Consider the following 17232-nt stretch of genomic DNA (forward strand, 5'->3'; position numbering starts at 1 on the left):
CATGTGTATGAAATCAAATAATAAACCTGTTCAACAATGTAATGCTAATGCATGATCAGCAGCCACACTAACACAGAATCCAGGATATAGTATCTCTCCTCTGACTCATTGGTCTGAGGTACGCAGAACACACCCCACCTCCACACCCTTCAAAATAAATTCAACAGGGTGTGGGTCGACCATAGGGTGTGGTTTTAGAGAGAAAAATGGTTGATTTTTCTTAACGAAACTCATCTATGGTTAACATACTGTATCTGTTGGTGAGTCTGTTGGTGATGTTTGTCTGTCTGTCTGCTGGTGGGGAAGGAGCCGCCCATCGCCACCAAACCAGACCAGATCAGACCAGACAGTACAGATGAGGTTACTTTTACTTGCCACCCCACACCCTAGTCGTAAACCACAGACACAGCAATACAACGTCGGTCTCTCATCTCATCTCAGTCTTTGGCGTCAGGATGCTAAACGCAGGACGCTGAAGAACAGCCAGCCTGCATGTGCACCGGTGCCGATGCTCAGGCTTACACAGGGACGTAGCAGCAAATTTTGGGCCTTATGTACAATCAGCTCCAATGGACCCCCACCCAGCCATATATATCTTCATAAATCGGACTCTCTGTACCCCCCATATAGATGGGGCCATGGTGACACAGTCAGACTTTACCCCCCAGAACAACACCCCTGGGCTTATAACTATAGCACATGTGAGGGATCCTCTCAAAGGGCAAAGCTGTGGCTCTGCCAGGAAAAAGCCGTGCTGCTGTGTGCTGTGGTCCACTGAGGGAAGCATACCACCGCTGAGTCACTGCTAAGACAAGAGCTTCAGATCAAAGAAGCGTTTGAGCAGGGGAGACGTCCCTAGCCACTCATACTCAACCTGACCTATATCACTAAGCTTCATCTCAGGGTGACACATGCAGTTACCAGAAACCCCATGGACAGAACCTTATGCGGCTCAGTAAAGATGGGTCACAAATATTTTTCTCATCTATTAGAGAGACACAGAGAGAGAGAGAGACAAGAAGAAAAAAAAACTGTTCAGTCATGCTTTGACCAGAAGTCATGACAGCTGCAACAAGTGTGATAGATTGTTAACAAACCCCAAATGAACTCATTGAACCCTATCCAGACCAGGCTTTTTTGGCATTCCTGGGACCGGGGGGCTCTTATTGGATATTATGACATCATTATGACGTCCTTTCCTGATTTTATTGCCCAAAATGTCACCTTAATGTATTTTCCATCTAACTTGGGTAATGCACATCAAGTTTGGTTATTATGTCCATCAGGCCATTTAAAATGTTCACAATGGTGTCTGATGCTAATGAAAATGTAAAAAAAATATGAAAAGTGATAATGATGAGACTTAGATCAGTGATTTTTGGTCAGGCGTACCTGTCAGAAAACCGTTGCCATGGCAACAACAAAGATGATAAACCTAATCTTTTGGTATCACATTGTAGCCAACTTCATTTTAGGAAAAGTCACAAAGTTTGTAGTCATGGCTTTAGTCATTCAGGAGTTATACAACATCAAAGTTGGTGCGGGCACTTTTAGAAGTGATGGTTGCTGGTTTGAGCCCAGCTCTATGCCCCAAATGTCTTGCAGCTAGATAGGCTACTGCTGGTGGCAGCCTCAGACACTGGTCTGTGAATGGGTAAATGTGAGGCACAATGTAAAGTGCTTTCAGTTCTTCAAGGAGTACAAAAGTGCTAACTTGGGCCTTGCCAGATCTGTGTGTCTCCCTCAAGCAGTGGCGGAGAGAGAAAAGAAACAGACAGACAGAGAAAAGGAGGAGAGAGAGCAGTGCTTAATTTGTCAAGCGCAAGGTCCCGGAGCGCATAGGATGGGTGGCTCCCCCCTGAGGAGGGGTCTGTGATGTCTTTCCCTGAGGTTCCATCCAAGGTTCCGGAGCTCTCGTCTGAGGTTCCGGAGCTAGCTCCCCCTTGCTCCCCCTCAAATTAAGCACTGAGAGAGAGAGAGAGAGAGAGAGAGAGAGAGAGAGAGAGAGAGAGAGAGAGAGAGAGAGAGAGAGAGAGAGAGAGAGAGAGAGAGAGAGAGAGAGAGATGAGTGAGAGAAAAAAGCACCATGAATGCAGTCACCAGCTGCTCACCAAGAAGAGCCACTGTCTTGTCTTCACCTTTCTTGTCTTCACCTTGGTCAGGTGTATCTGTGTGTTCGGATAAGTTTAAAAGTTTTCACAGAATCCATACCAACATCAACCAATAGGGACTGCAAGCACACACAGAGCAAATAGTCACCAATTGATTAAAAAAAAACCACTAAGAATGTTCTTTCAAGATTTAAATTATATCTCAGCGTGTAGGGGTGAACAATATTTCTGCACTTGCTACTGTTCTGCACCAGCCTGGCTCTTGCTAGACCCTCATGTATTTCCGCTCAGCTCTGTGAGCTCACATGGGGGTCTGGAGGACCATCGGATTCACTCTGATCCCAAATCGAAAATACGGTAGAACCAATAAGGATCACAGGATTGTAAGAGATGTGATGTATTAGTCAAAATTTAAACGTAGTAGAGAAGGGTAAAATAAGTGAAAAGCGACAGTTGTTTCAGCAACAATGGCCAATCGCATGGAATCACCCATCAACATTAATTCTGTAATTTTAGCAGTATTTGTGAGTATCTGTGAAAATGTCAGACAAGTGTTTCCCCAATCACATGCAAGGATTTAAAAAAATAAAACCACGCCTTTGGAGAACTAGGCCTATGGCAAAGCTCCAGATGGATTTTTGTGGAGCAAGGCGGAACCTATTCATCTGGCAAGAGTCAGGTAAGCTCTGCAGGCTACAATTAGATCTGTCAAGTATGGACCCTCTTTACAGTGTTCTGAGAGACGACTATCCTTCTACCCTGTAGAGGAAGCCAGAGCTTAAAACAACTTCGGCTTGCTTTAAAGGAGTCCAGATCCTCTGTAATTGATGACATTTAATCAATGAATTAATTAAATTAATTGATTACCCTACCAAGTTAGTTGATGCTAGCCTGGCTATTGCAATAACTCTGCAATTCGTCCAAGTGGAATCTAAAACCTCGCTCATGAAATGCCGCGCTACTGATTGAAACTACAAGCAATCAGATCTCTCTTTTCTTTCACTCACCTGCCAGACAAATTTATGCACCATTGCCTTGAACACACTCCCCACACCATTGCTCAAATTTATTGCTACTGAATCGTGGGAAAATAGAAAATATCACAGATAGGCTTGGTCAGATCTACTTTTGAGCAGCATCACAGAACGTATGTCCAGGTCCAGGTAGGAACTTCTTAAAGAAACTCCCGCACACTGACTATTTCGCTGTTCTTTCTTTAATACACGACGTTTCGGTACTAGACCTTCATCAGGCAACTGCTCCAGGTAGGAAAAGTTGATACTTTGAGCCATTAACAGCCAAATTAAATCTCGCTTGACTGCTTCCACTGCCTATGAACAGAAATACACGCTTGCAAAATTTGGCCTCCTGTCACATTTTCACAAAGTCTTATTGTAAGGTTACAGTACATAGTACGTAGTATGTAATGACACTGGGGAACTTAACACTTGGGGGATTGGGAGCATTGATGAGAACTAGCTGAGAAGCAATTGAGAAATCGTAAATGGAATGCTACTTTACATAGTTTGCAAAAGTGATCAAAATCCCTGATTATGTATTTGTGTCTACATCAAGGGCTACACAAGAAGAGTACTGACTCTCTGCCCCTTTTTTAGATTCAAGAGGTGAGCAAAGCCTTGATGAACTTTGGTGCTGTGGTTGGATCCCATAGGATAGTGGTGTTGCTCATCTGTGGTTGAATCTTGTTCATGAGATATGTTTGAGCGTCTCGTATTCATTTAATTCTATAATCAATTGTTTCTGGATGAGTTTCCGAAGGGTACCCTAGGAGCAAGCGATAAGATAAATTGAGATAGAGGACATAACTAAGACAAAGGGGGTCAAGTTGAGATGACCAGAGCAGTACTTGAGAAGGGGGAAAGAAGATAGGGATAAACAGATGCTCAACTGGATATCTCAGCTTGACCTTCTTTGTCTTATGTATGTCTTCTATCTCTATTTTGCTTACCTCCTGCTCCTAAATAATTCAGAAACCATTGATCACAGAACAATATGACTATGAGAAGCTCAAACAAGAGAAGATTTCAACCACAGATGCGCAACACCGCTTAATTGTTTGTATGCTATTTTCCGCAGTAATGTAGAAGGTGTACAAGATCTCAGTAAGCGATTGTTATTGAATAATAATAATAATAATACTGATAACAATAATAACAATAATAATGTCTTCAAAGGGGTAAGTGCCATTGCAGGTCTGTTCATTTCCCCACCCCCACCCTGTGCCCCCCTCTGCAGCACCCCTGCCCCTGTACTGGTTTGAGGGTGCTCTGCCTCTGGCTCTCCGCAGCGCAGGGGTACCACATGTGCAGAGGCCAGCGTGAGAGAGCTGTGCTGCCTGTTTCCTGCTGTGGTCCACTACCGTCTCCTCTTCTGACACTCAGCAGCAGGCTGAAGCTTTTTTCACACCACAGAGGCAGGTTGTTCATCTGTGTTACTATATGTGTCTTGTCTGTTTTCAACAATGTTTCTAGAGGTATTAGACACAATATAGTTGAGTAATTACATTGTTAATAAGTTAAGTATGCGCACATAGGCTATTATTATTACTATAGATAGCAATCAGAAAACTAGGCCTACTTTTTACACCACTCAACTTGTAAAGGAAAAATGTTGGTTATTATCACCCCCAGATATATATTTTTTAAATAATAGTCTTATTGGTATACTTATGGTTTTGCACATGTTGATTAATACTACAGCTTTGCATGTTAGTTTTGAAGCACTATCATTTATTATTTATTTATTACTCTTAGCAGCAAATGTGAAATACTGTGCTACACATTTCTAAGAAGTTGTGACAGTCAGTCGAATGAAGTAACAGAATAACCATTGATGTCCATGAGTTCGCTCTCTCTCTCTCTCTCTCTCTCTGTTTTTCTTGTGGGCCAGTCTTCCTGTGCACCTGTGCATCTTACTTCCTGCTTCTCCTCAATTCTATGTTTGCATTGTCCCTCCAAACCACACACCCCTCATCACTGTCATCAGTCAGGCACATCAGAGAATCAGCCATGCACACATACGCATACACGCCCGCACGGATGCATGCACACACACACACACACACACACACACACACACACACACACACACACACACACACACACACACACACACACACACACACACACACACACACACAGAAACGCACTTCTTGTTCTTGTTCTGGTCTTCTGTCTTGCACTGCCACTCACACACATTCGCCCTACAATCCACGTCTTTCTCTGCACACCTCTTCACCCCATCACACACACACACACACACACACACACACACACACACACACACACACACACACACACACACACACACACACACACACACACACACACACACACACACACACACACACGTGCATGCGCACACACAGACGCGCACACACAGACACACATGCACAGAGTGCAAACTCTTTCTCGCACATACCGACGCCTTCAGTTCATGGGAACAGTATTAGCACATTGCAAAGCACCTTGAACGCAAATTCTGATATGACAAAACCAGGAGCACAAGCGTTCAACGAGAGACACACAATTAACACCTTACTTTTTTCCATTTTCAGTTTATTTTTCACAATGCCTCCAACAAGAACACTTGAAAAGGACAAAATGAAACTAATTTATGTTGGCGCCGCCAGTGACAGAGAAACAAGGGGAGAGGTAGTTTCCCTTCCAGTCCCCTCTCTGTAGTCACCTGTTCATAATATTATAACACCTACTGCAAGAGTAGGTACAGGAATTAGACCTTTTTACCCCTTTCCGATCCCCTATGTACATGCGCATCAGAGCACCATAATACCCCATTCTCATCAGCTTAGATTTCATATCATAAGACCTTCATTTCAGTACCTAACAGTTTTTAAAGCCTTTACAGCATATTTACAGAAACACAGAGAGATGGCTGGCAGTGGTTATAGTTCGCAATGACCTTATCTCACAGACTGGAATGTCATTGAATAGGCTACTCAGTAAATGTTAATATTCAATACTCAGTATATTAATCTCTCTCTCACACACATACACACACACGCACACATGCGCGCGAACACACGCACACACACACACACACACACACACACACTCACGCACGCACGCACACACGCGCACACACACCATGCTCATACAAAAATACTGTTTATACTTTTTCTTTCTTTCTAATGCACATATGCATCACTGTAGGTCATTTCCTGCATGCATATATACCCTCTTTCACACACACTTCATAAGGTTATACTGTACAGTGATCCCCCGTCTATGGCAGTAGTCATAATCCATCACTCCCAAGATGTGTGAAAACTGATGGCGTGGCACATTTTAGCCGTTAACTGATATATTTGTCATACATTTGCAATACGTGTTATTGAATTACTTCTGCAAAACTGAATTTTTAATATGCATATAGCCTATTTGTGGGCTGCCGTGGCCCAACGGTTAGGGAGTTGGTCTTTCAATCTGAGGGCTGTAGGTTCGAATCCCACCTGACCTCTCCCTACACCTGCATCCATGGCTGAAGTGCCCTTGAGCAAGGCACCTAACCCCATTGCTCCAGGGACTCTAACCAATACCCTGAAAAATAGCAAATGTAAGTTGCTCTGAATAAAAGCGTCAGCTAAATGAAATGTAATGTAATGTAATATGTGTTAAAACATAGCTGCCATACAGTACTTTATACACATTATAATACAGTTCTGCTTAACCTTTACATTAATAATTCATATTAGTATATAAATTATATTAATGAAGATAGTCTGCAATATAGTAGGACCCAGGAAAGGTGAGCCTTGACATAGTGGAGGTTTCCAACACAAAATGGTAACACTTGTGGATATAAATATGACATACGTTTGGGACATATAGTCCCTGTGACTCCTTGTAACAGAACAGTTTCTGTGGAACAAAGAAGACAAGTTTGCTATAATCATGTAGAGAGTCTTTCTTTAGCTGTCAGTGTGTTATAGATCTGTCTCCTCCAGCTTGATCACTCTTGCATGTGCTGGATTGCCCTTTGGTACTCCTCCACGGGGGAGGATGCTTGGGCAGGTACGTCGTAGCCACGGAGATAGTGGCTACCCGGCGCTTGGCCGGCCAGGTAGATCAGCTGCCTGGCAAATATGGGCTCCACCTGGGAGAGAACGAGACATGACATGAGTGAGGAGGGACGAGTAAAGTGAGGAAAAGAGAAAGCGAGACGGAGAGAAAGAGAGTAAGACAGAAAGAGAATGAGAAAGAGGTACTGAGACAGAGAAGTTAAGTAAGAGAGAGAGAAGTTGCGAGAGAGAGAGAGAGAGAGAGAGAGAGAGAGAGAGAGAGAGAGAGAGAGAGAGAGAGAGAGGGCGCGCTACGTGAGAGAGAGAGAGAGAGAGAGAGAGAGAGAGAGAGAGAGAGAGAGAGAGAGAGAGAGAGAGTGAGAGCTTACATGAGCTGTGATCATCTTCCTCTGCCGCTGAGGGTCTGGATACTCGTCCCCAAAGCATAAGACCACTTGGTACCTGGGCATGCTACGGCCATGGTGGAAATATCCCTGCAGCTCTGTGAGGACCCAAAGAAGTTTACATAATGTGACAGATAGTAAACCATACTAAACCATAGTAATACCATAGAGAACCATATCCAATAGTTAACCTGTGGAGAAGATCAGTTTCGAAAGGCACCACACTTAAAATTGGTTTAAAAGCACCATTAAATATTAAAAACTACTATTTTTGTTGCAGTTCAATATGCAATTCAAAACCGCACAAGAAACAGTACAATATACTGTATATGTTCATTCAATTATTTTTTAGACATTTGGTGTAGATTTATAATGATAATTGTCAGCTTGTCAGGACAGAAATCTGCGGTTCAGGTAAGATTCAGTGGTTATACTTCAACATCTGTAACCTTTTCCAGTAAACACTGGTAGGTCACGAAGCCACCACAAAATTCACTTTAATGTCACATAAAGTGGTCCATCACAAGAAACGTGGGGGCTCAGAAATGTTTTTGTGTGTGTGTGTGTATGTCTTTTTTTGTTTAATGGAGATTTGTCGGAGAGTCCCCAGAGGCCTGTACCGCCTCTACCTGCTGCAGTGGAGTCAAGTGAAAGCTCGAGGTTGAGATGTGTGGTGAACCACAGGCAGGTGAGTGGAGGCGGCAGGCCGCTCCGTGCAAGGCTACACACACACACACACATACATACACACACACACACACACACGCACAGACGATAATCCGTCTGCACGGTAGAAGAGGCCAAGTACACGTCACTGTATGCTTCGCAGTGGAATCATGGGAGTGGGGGCCGTCCGGTAAGCCTCCCCGGTGTCATGTCATTGTTGTGACGAGACCGCAGTAACCCGACCCAGGAGAGCGATCAACGCCCCCATCAAGGCGTAGCCTACCAAAGAGCTATCTGGCTCTGTCCCCAAAAATCTCGACCTCAAATTGTAAAATGTTTGAGTTTAGTTGAAAACTTGCACTCTTGAAAGTGATATCTGAGTCAATTGTGTATTTTTTTTACTTACCACTTTTACTTCTTTTTTTCATATACCCATAGATATAGCCCGTAGATATGGCAGTCCAAATTACCTTGTCACTGTTATAAATACACCTGCTGTCACTATGATTAACTATTCCGCTTAATCACAAAAGCAATTGATGTACACCTCTATAATGTGTATAATATTTTTTTATAACATTCAATATATAACTCTACATAATCCCTGTATAATATTTATATATCATATTCAATGTGAATCTATATATTTGGACACATTTATCACCACTCTCTTTTCCCCAAAAAGTTCTTCCTACTCTTACTCTGCATATAAACAGCTGTTCCACGATCAAACCAAGGTATGTCTCCACTCACCTCACAAAAACTGTTCAAGTACAGTATCAAGGAGTTTACAGATGTACTCCTTCTCCATGTTTGGTTTAAAGCTCATTTGACAGGGACAGTGCACAACATACAATTGGGCCAGATTATAGCCACAAGGCTCATTTTCATCTGTAGTCCCTGGAGGACAGGAATTGATGTTAAGGTAAAATAAATGTCTCCACTCACCAGATAAAAACTGTTGAGTATCAAAGAGTTTGCAGATGTGCTCCTTCTCCAGCTTGTTGGGCTTGTCAGTGTATGGCGCCAGTGGTCCCTCCCAGTACACCCGCCCCTGGCACAGACGCTTGGCGTACAGGCCGTCCTGTGCCATCCACAGGTGCACGCCGCGCTCCAGAACGTTGGGTAGCTTCTCCGCGCCCCTCCTCTGCGACTGAGGGTACGGGAAGGGGAGCACGATGGACTCTGGAGTGCCGCCGAACCGTTCCTCCGTCACGCTTGGGGATGAAGGAGAGGAGGATGAGGAAGAGGATGGGGAGGGTGCCGAGGAGATTCTGCAGCCGTCCCGAGAGCTGGTGGTCACTTCCTTGACCAGAGATTCTCGGTAGTAGAGAGAGACGTGTAGCCGGTAGTCTGTGGATGAAGTTCCACAATAAAGTGGATTAGAATTGATGATTTTACTGTAGCGGGAAGCAGGCTACAATCAGTCTTCATTAATTAAACCTTGTCAGGATGCTGACCTAAATTATTGACTCCATAACAACAAAGGGGTGCGCCTTGCATCAACTGTGTTTTAATTCCCTAAAACACAGTTAATTCATGGTGCACCCTTTGACAAATAAGTGTTTTAGTGCTGATGCTATTGCTCTTGTAAATGATAAGCAATAATAAAAACAAATCATTAAAATATTATAATAATGATGTTTATAGATCGGTGTGTATGTTTCTTAATGACACTACTGTCTTACCAGTGAAGGCCATGGCTTCTGCTGTTCTCATGCTGGGGTCCATGAAAGCGGATGTGTGTGTTTCAGAGGGCGAGCATGTGTAGAAGGTTCCAGAGATCTGATAACCTGCGGGAATCATACAGTAGGCGATTAAAACAGTAGCATTTGATAAAAAAATAGCAAGAACAATCATGAGAAATTATGATGAGGACAAAAAAGGGTCATGTTTGGATAGGTGGCCTGTGCTTTGTTTGTTGTCACTGTCTCAACTACATCAGAAGGTGTTTAATCGTCTGGCTTGTTCACATGGCATGTTTGACATTTCAGTGTCACTCTTCATGTCCCCCAACATGCGGCATGGGATTTTTTTTACATAGATCCACAAAGTGGTTGCAGGCAGCAGCGCGGTGCATCTTCAGATGGGGGAAAGGGTGCCACATCATAACACACAGGCCTGAGGGCTGTGAGTTGAGCTGTACTGAGTGTGGCAAGGCAGAGATCTGAGGGGTCTAACATCTGGCAATGACCAAAAGGCAGAGCCACAAGCGGGAGTTTATTTTCTGTGCTCAGTGTTTGAAATGACACCACCGCTGTGAGGAAAAAAAGAGAGAGAGAGTGCTCTGCCTGATTAAGATGTCACGGCTGCAGTTATAACCCTTCAGGCCTACAAGGTCCTTTGACGGTTAAATGGGCCTTGACTCTGTAGTGTTGTGACACAGCAATGTAATGTCCTGGAAAGGTGGAGACTCAGATGTATATATACAGCATACTGTACTGAGTGATTGAACAGCTTATTGTAACAAAGGAAATTATAAGGAAAGAACTGTAACTCATATCATATTAGAGACGATGTGTGTTGCACATATGTCAGGCAATGCTTCACAAAATTTGAAAAAACATATAAACATAAACAAATAAAATGAACATACATACAAAAAACAAGCAGATATAAAATACATACAGATATAAAATACAGTACTTTTCTTTGAAAAACATATAGAGATGAATATGTTTTTTTTTATTCGACCAAACGACAAGTATCTGAAGTCTGGCTTCAGGGCCTCTTCCATGGACTCTTACCGTTGTCACATGAGGGCCAGGGCAGGGGCCGGGTAGGGGGGTAAGGGCACTGTCCGTACTGCATGTCGGCATGGGGAGGCTGAGGCTGCTCCACTGTGTAGTCCATCCACTCCCTTCGCTCCAGTGGGAGCATGTAGGTGGGCATCTGTGTAAAACAGCACAACGCACACACACACACACACACACACACACACACACACACACACACACACACACACACACACACACACACACACACACACAGGCACGCAAGCACACACACGCACACAAACACACACACACACACACACACACACGCAGGCACGCAAGCACACACACAAACACACACACACACACACACACACACACACACACACACACACACACACACACACACACACACACACACACACACACACACACACACACACACACACACACACACACACACACACATGTTATACTCTCAATCAGATCTTGGTTTTTGTTGCTATTTTTTCCCCCTTTTTTGTTCTCTGACATAATTGCAGTAGAAACCAAACTATGAAACCAGTGAAAGCAGAAAAAGAGAATTTTGTGGTTCCCAGCGACAACGAAAGAAATCAATAGACCATTAGAGGAAATAGAGTCAAGTTCAGTCATGTTTCAGTTTTATAGTATACACTCTGTGTGCGTGCATGCGTGCGTGCATGCGTGTGTGCGTGCGCGCGTGCATATGTGTGTGTGTGTGTGTGTGTGTATGTGTGGTGTGTGTGTGTGTGTGTGTGTGTGTGTGTGTGTGTGTGTGTGTGTTTGTGTGTGCATTTGTGCGTGTGTCTGCATCTGTCTGCTACTTCATGCGTAGCATTTGAGCAGAAAGAGAGAGAGAGTGACGAGAAGAAAAAAAAACATGCCACAAAAGCAACTCATGGGTCCTGCAGTTTGACTCACCGTAGGCTGCAGGGGGGTATAGGGTGGGGCTAGGGGGTAGTTGAGGGGCCCCACATGGGCTGAACTCTCCTCCACACTGCTAACCTTGGCACCTATAATAGACAGAGAGAGAGAGAGAGAGAGAGAGAGAGAGAGAGAGAGAGAGAGAGAGAGAGAGAGAGAGATACACACAGATCAGCAAAGACACCATGAACTTTGTGATGAACCTCTGGTGTGCATAATAAGTTTATAGTTACACAATAACACTCTTGGTGATCTGACATTGTTGGGGTCTCTGTTATCTAAAATTCAGGTGCAAAATGAAGTCAATATGAGGAGCACCACTGTACATTTCACATTTTAGTAGCAGATCAAAATAAATACAACACTCGGCTTAACACATCTTTGCAGTGCAACAAAACCCCACTCTGTCTCTCTCTCTCTCTGTCCAACTTGACACTAAAGTGGAAGTGGCATCCGAGGTCTGTGCTGCTCAGACGGCCGACTGTATTTATGTCAGTCATGTCTATTAGCGTGCACGATCGACCGACCAACCAGCAAGGCCTTGCTCGTCACGCGCCACTACGAGCGAGACACCTTGGCCAAACCAAACCGAGTGTTTCTATTGAAAGCATTTGTTGGCTAAAAAAATGAAATCACGTAGTACAGCACATCATTGCACTGTGAAATGGTGTAATGTGTACTAGCAAGCACTAGGCTACACGAGACATGTGACACCTGCAGTAGAACAAGTGAATGTGACACCTATTTTGAGATGCACGTTTTGTTTATAGCGAAAATTGGTTGTTGTTGTTGTTGTTGATGATGATGATGATGAACCATCAATTGTAGCCCATGTGAGGAAGGTCATCTATCTCAACCCTTATGCCTTTCACAATAAGGGTAATGCAAGCTGTATGGAGGGGAGTGAGCGAGTGACTTGTCGTGGTGCTGTGCATACGGCGGTAACCGTAGCCCTCTAAAAAAAGCATGCAGGCTTCTAGCACATGCGGCGGCTTCCTCAGAGCTTCCTGCTTGATCTAGTGAGACCAAGTCAGAAGTGAGGCCGCCTTGCAGCCCTGCCTCGTCTCATCTCAAGCCCACCCCCCCACCCCCCCTCTCTCTTTCTCACTCGGGAAACAAAATGTACTCTTTTATTTTGGCAAACCTTTGCTTCAGCTAAATACCTTTGTAGCCGATCAAGTAGCCTGCAGCTCACGCAGTCGCAGCAGAGCATTCAATTCCCACAACCTAACGGTGAACCTGTGACTGTTTGCAGACAAGTTTACTCTGAATCACCCCACTCACTACTACCATCTACTATGGTGCTACGCTGCCCTGTGTGTGATCTGGTCTTGACACAAACAACCATGGCTGTGGGGGATGTGGCCCCTTGTTGACATGCCTCGGCTTTTCTTCATCAGCCATCGCTGTCTCTCTGAGAAACCCCAAAATGTGTTTGATTTTATCATTCAATACATTCAACACAGGAGCAAATATATTTGTCCATTCATGTGTTCAAGCAGTGCACATACATACATGCATACACATACATACATACATACATACATACATACATACATACATACATACATACATACATACATACATACATACATACATACCAACCTGATCTCCAAAAATTCTGTGCTCCTGGACACGGATGTTAAGGACACGAAATCCGTGTCCAGGAGCACGGATTTTGCCAAAATTCCGTGCTCCTGGACACGGAATTGTTTTCCGTTCTCCTGGACACGGAATTGTTTTCCGTGATGGGCACACGGAAGTGCTTTCTATAGGCTATTACCACAGCACTGTGTTAACTCTATCATTAGAAAATGCATACCAAATGCTAATCCTAAACAAAATAATGCTGTAGCAATTTAAGTTGTGCCCTGACCAAAACATTCCCTAACCTTAACCTGTCATTAAAGACATATTTTTGAGAAATACCTTTTCCATTGGTTGCAAGGCTATCAAATTTATATAATGAATGAAAGAAAACTAGCTGTGCCCAGACCAAAACAATCCCTAACCCTAACCTGTCAGTAAGAAATGTTTTTTTTTTAGACAAAATATTTGAAATTAGAAAAATCCTGAGAAAACACAAGACTGTGGAAATAGCCTATAGAAAGCACTTCAAGCAATTCCGTGTCCAGGAGCACGGAAAACAATTCCGTGTCCAGGAGCACGGAATTTTGGCAAAATCCGTGCTCCTGGACACGGATTTTGTGTCCTTAACATCCGTGTCCAGGAGCACAGATTTTTTGGAGATCATGTTGCACATACATACATACATACGTGCATACATGCATACATGCATACATACATACCTCTTTTCGCTCCTTCAGGTATGATTCGGTACACTTTGTATGGATCCGATATATCCAATTGACTTCTCTCCACCAGCTCATCAAAATCATTGCTCTTGTTAAGGGCACAGCGTAGCCTGGTCTTCCATGTTGGGGGGTCTGGTTTGTCAACTCCTTCCCTGAATTTCCCCTTGAACAAGGCCCATGCCTGGAATCACAATAGGGAGGCAAACCCATATTCATGTATTTCATTTTGATCAAACAGTGAAATGTCTAGTTTGTTTTTCCCGTAATAAACAGATATATGAATTAATTAATTACTGCAGAACTTGAAATACATTGACACATCTGATAATGGCTTTACATGTGTATGAGTTCCAAGTTGAGCAAGATGGAACATTTTCCAATTAAATCTTACCTTGAATAAGGCTGCATCCTCCTCTCTGTTGTAGTCTTGCTTTCCCGCGTGTTTCCAAGGTATCCTGAAAATGCTTTTCTCGTCATTCTCCCAAACCAGGCCTGGATAGTTCCCGCTGTCAATCTGATCGATCAGCCACTGTCTAAGCTTTCCATTGCCACAACTGACTGACATGTTGCAGTCGCCATCTAAGTTCATGTCTGGTAGGGGGACGCATGCAGCAGGACAGGGAGAGGGTGACACATGCAATGCACATGCATTAATTGGGCAACATGCAGAGAGCTACATACATGCACAAAATATGTGAAGCAGATTATCCCACTCTGAAGCAGATTCTCTAACAGAGAGTATAGGCATATGGAAATGAACATGGCCACATCTGACAGTGATATGGAAACTGCAACACACCCACATTTAGAATAAAAATATTAAAATGTTGTGAAACTGAACACAGTGCGGATACATTTCTACATTACTGAATTTCTGAATGCGTGCTGATAAATGCCATTATGTGATATTGGGTTAACTAAGAAGATTAAAAGCAAAAGTTAGATATTGCATGCGCAATATTGAATTAAGCCTATAGCCTACCACACAGTTATACATGCTTAACGTATTCGTTACAAGTGATATTCATCGCACTTAATGGATATCTTAAAACAGCAATGGAATTTAAAGTTTAGGGATTTGATATGCCTGACTCCTTGGCCGGGCACCTGAGCTTTCAAACGTGCGCGCTCATACAAAGTCTTACCTGTCAGAGTCAGAGCCGAGGGCGTTTAAGAGGACGATGATAAAACTCAGTAGGACTAAGCTAGTGAGATAGATGTCTTCTTAAATAATGACATCGTAAATGGGTGGAGCATGTGTATGAGCTCTGCTGCACGCCTCAGTGCCTCGGCGTGAGTTCTTTGAAACTATATCGAGCAGAAAGCCGCAGTAAACAGTCTACGGGAAATCCCTTTCGAACGGCACAGCAAAAGACACGCACACCGGCAGTGGAACATGTACCTGCCACTACATTCCGACAAAAATCTCCCTAAAATCGTCATCGGGACAAATAGTTCCGACCTAGTATCTTGTTTATAATAAATATTATGATGTTTACTTTACAACTTGTGTGGTATAGACCCAGTTTACTATTACTAAGGTGTGAAAAAGTGAAATTTGTTAGGAGGACTAATGAAAGCAGATTGATTTGAGTGGTCACTGCATGGAGCTCTCCAAGACACATACTTGATGTGCCTGACTTGATGCGTTTTTGGTGTAGCCTACCTTAATTGTCACAGTCACCAATGCGAAGTGTAAATAAAAGGTCTTACCCCATCTAGTGGCCTGAGGAGAGTTTTTCTCAGTTCTGTGCATTCAGGGCTCACAGCGGAGGAGAGGACATCTGGGCAGTGAATGACTTATAAGGTATGCGCTATTTTTTATTACTCATCTTGAGTCACTGTATCAGCACGTTATGCACCACTATACTCACCACCATAAATAATATATAAATAATAAATAAATATATATGTATATGTATATATATATATGTATGTATGTATGAGCCCCCTTCCCAACCCAAAAGATGTTCCCTAAACTCTCCATCAGAACTCCCAGCACTATCCATTCCATCCATAGCACATTATAGCTTTATTTTGATTGTTATTATTCAATTAGGCCTACTAATTATGATTAGGTTCTACCCAGGGGCGGAGCTATAGGGGGGGCGAGCAGGGCACTTGCCCCTGGGCCCAGGGCCCTCCCGTATTGGTGGTGGGGGCCCTATTGTGAGCTTGGCAAGCGGTATAAGGGGCCCTATAAGTGCCTTGCCCTGGGGCCCTGTGTGCAATTGTTCCGCCACTGGCTCTACCAGTAGGTTATTAGTAATTACACTGCCCAGTCAAAAAAGTCACAGCCCGAAAAAGGTCACACAGGTTAATATTGTTACAATATCATACAAAGTGTTCCAATAAGAATAGTCCATTCTGTATGGAATTTGCTGTGTAAAAGGAAGTCTTAGCTGGGTCCATCCAGTCTTTGCAATATCCATCCAACTAATGGTTCAAATGGCTCGGCAGCCACAGCTGCATGCAGAATCATCTAGGCTGTTATCTTGTACAAAAACTTGTTTAATTCGCCTGACTTGATGAGGAGAAAAACATACAACATGACAGCTACGACATGATCACATTGCAATAGGCCTACTAAAATTCTGCTTTAGCTAGGACTATTATTGCACTGACTGTTTTTTATACAGCAAACAGTACATCACCTCTTGTACCAATGTGTGTGTGTGTGGCACCCACATTGCTTCAGGGACTGTTACCAATACCCTGAAAAATAATAACTGTAAGTCGCTTTGAATAAATGAAAGCGTCAGCTAAGTGCAATGTAATGTGTGTGTGTGCCTGCGTGTGTGTTGGAGTGAGTGTTAAGAGGGGGTGGCTTCCCACACACATAGTGGGCAACTTGTGGATTCCCTGCTCTTCAATTGATACTTGACCCCCAATGTCTTCCTTGGACTATGCATAGTGACTTTGACACCTGGACACTTTAAACACTTTTCCAGTGTTTGAATCTGATTTTAATGTTCTGCACAATACCAAATCCATCACTTAATATTTGTCTGAATCCAAACATACAATATAACATTC

At 43.4% G+C, this 17232-nt stretch overlaps 1 protein-coding gene across 1 annotated transcript; it reads right to left on the reverse strand.

The window, feature by feature from the left end:
• Nucleotides 1-5687: 5687 nt before the first annotated feature.
• Nucleotides 5688-14869, reverse strand: irf4a (interferon regulatory factor 4a). The gene is made up of 8 exons (XM_063220463.1): nt 14588-14869; nt 14191-14377; nt 11879-11970; nt 10970-11114; nt 9911-10015; nt 9171-9575; nt 7542-7654; nt 5688-7247 (listed from the first exon to the last, which is right to left on the reverse strand). Exons 1-8 carry the CDS (start codon nt 14783-14785, stop codon nt 7104-7106), a joined length of 1389 nt encoding a protein of 462 aa, XP_063076533.1. The 5' UTR covers nt 14786-14869; the 3' UTR covers nt 5688-7103.
• Between the last annotated feature and the right edge of the window lie 2363 nt (nt 14870-17232).

Source organism: Engraulis encrasicolus, chromosome 16 (genome assembly GCF_034702125.1).
Source record: "Engraulis encrasicolus isolate BLACKSEA-1 chromosome 16, IST_EnEncr_1.0, whole genome shotgun sequence".
NCBI lineage: Eukaryota > Metazoa > Chordata > Actinopteri > Clupeiformes > Engraulidae > Engraulis > Engraulis encrasicolus.

What these genes read in the sequence shown, in the direction of transcription:
- irf4a (XM_063220463.1), bottom strand. Translation starts at nt 14,785, where the DNA reads ATGAACTTAGATGGCGACTGCAACATGTCAGTCAGTTGTGGCAATGGA. An exon ending in AGAAGCCATGGCCTTCACTG is followed by an intron (nt 9,576 to 9,910) that starts GTAAGACAGTAG and finishes CTTCATCCACAG; the next exon opens with ACTACCGGCTACACGTCTCT. An exon ending in GGAAGATGATCACAGCTCAT is followed by an intron (nt 7,248 to 7,541) that starts GTAAGCTCTCAC and finishes GTTCTCTCCCAG; the next exon opens with GTGGAGCCCATATTTGCCAG.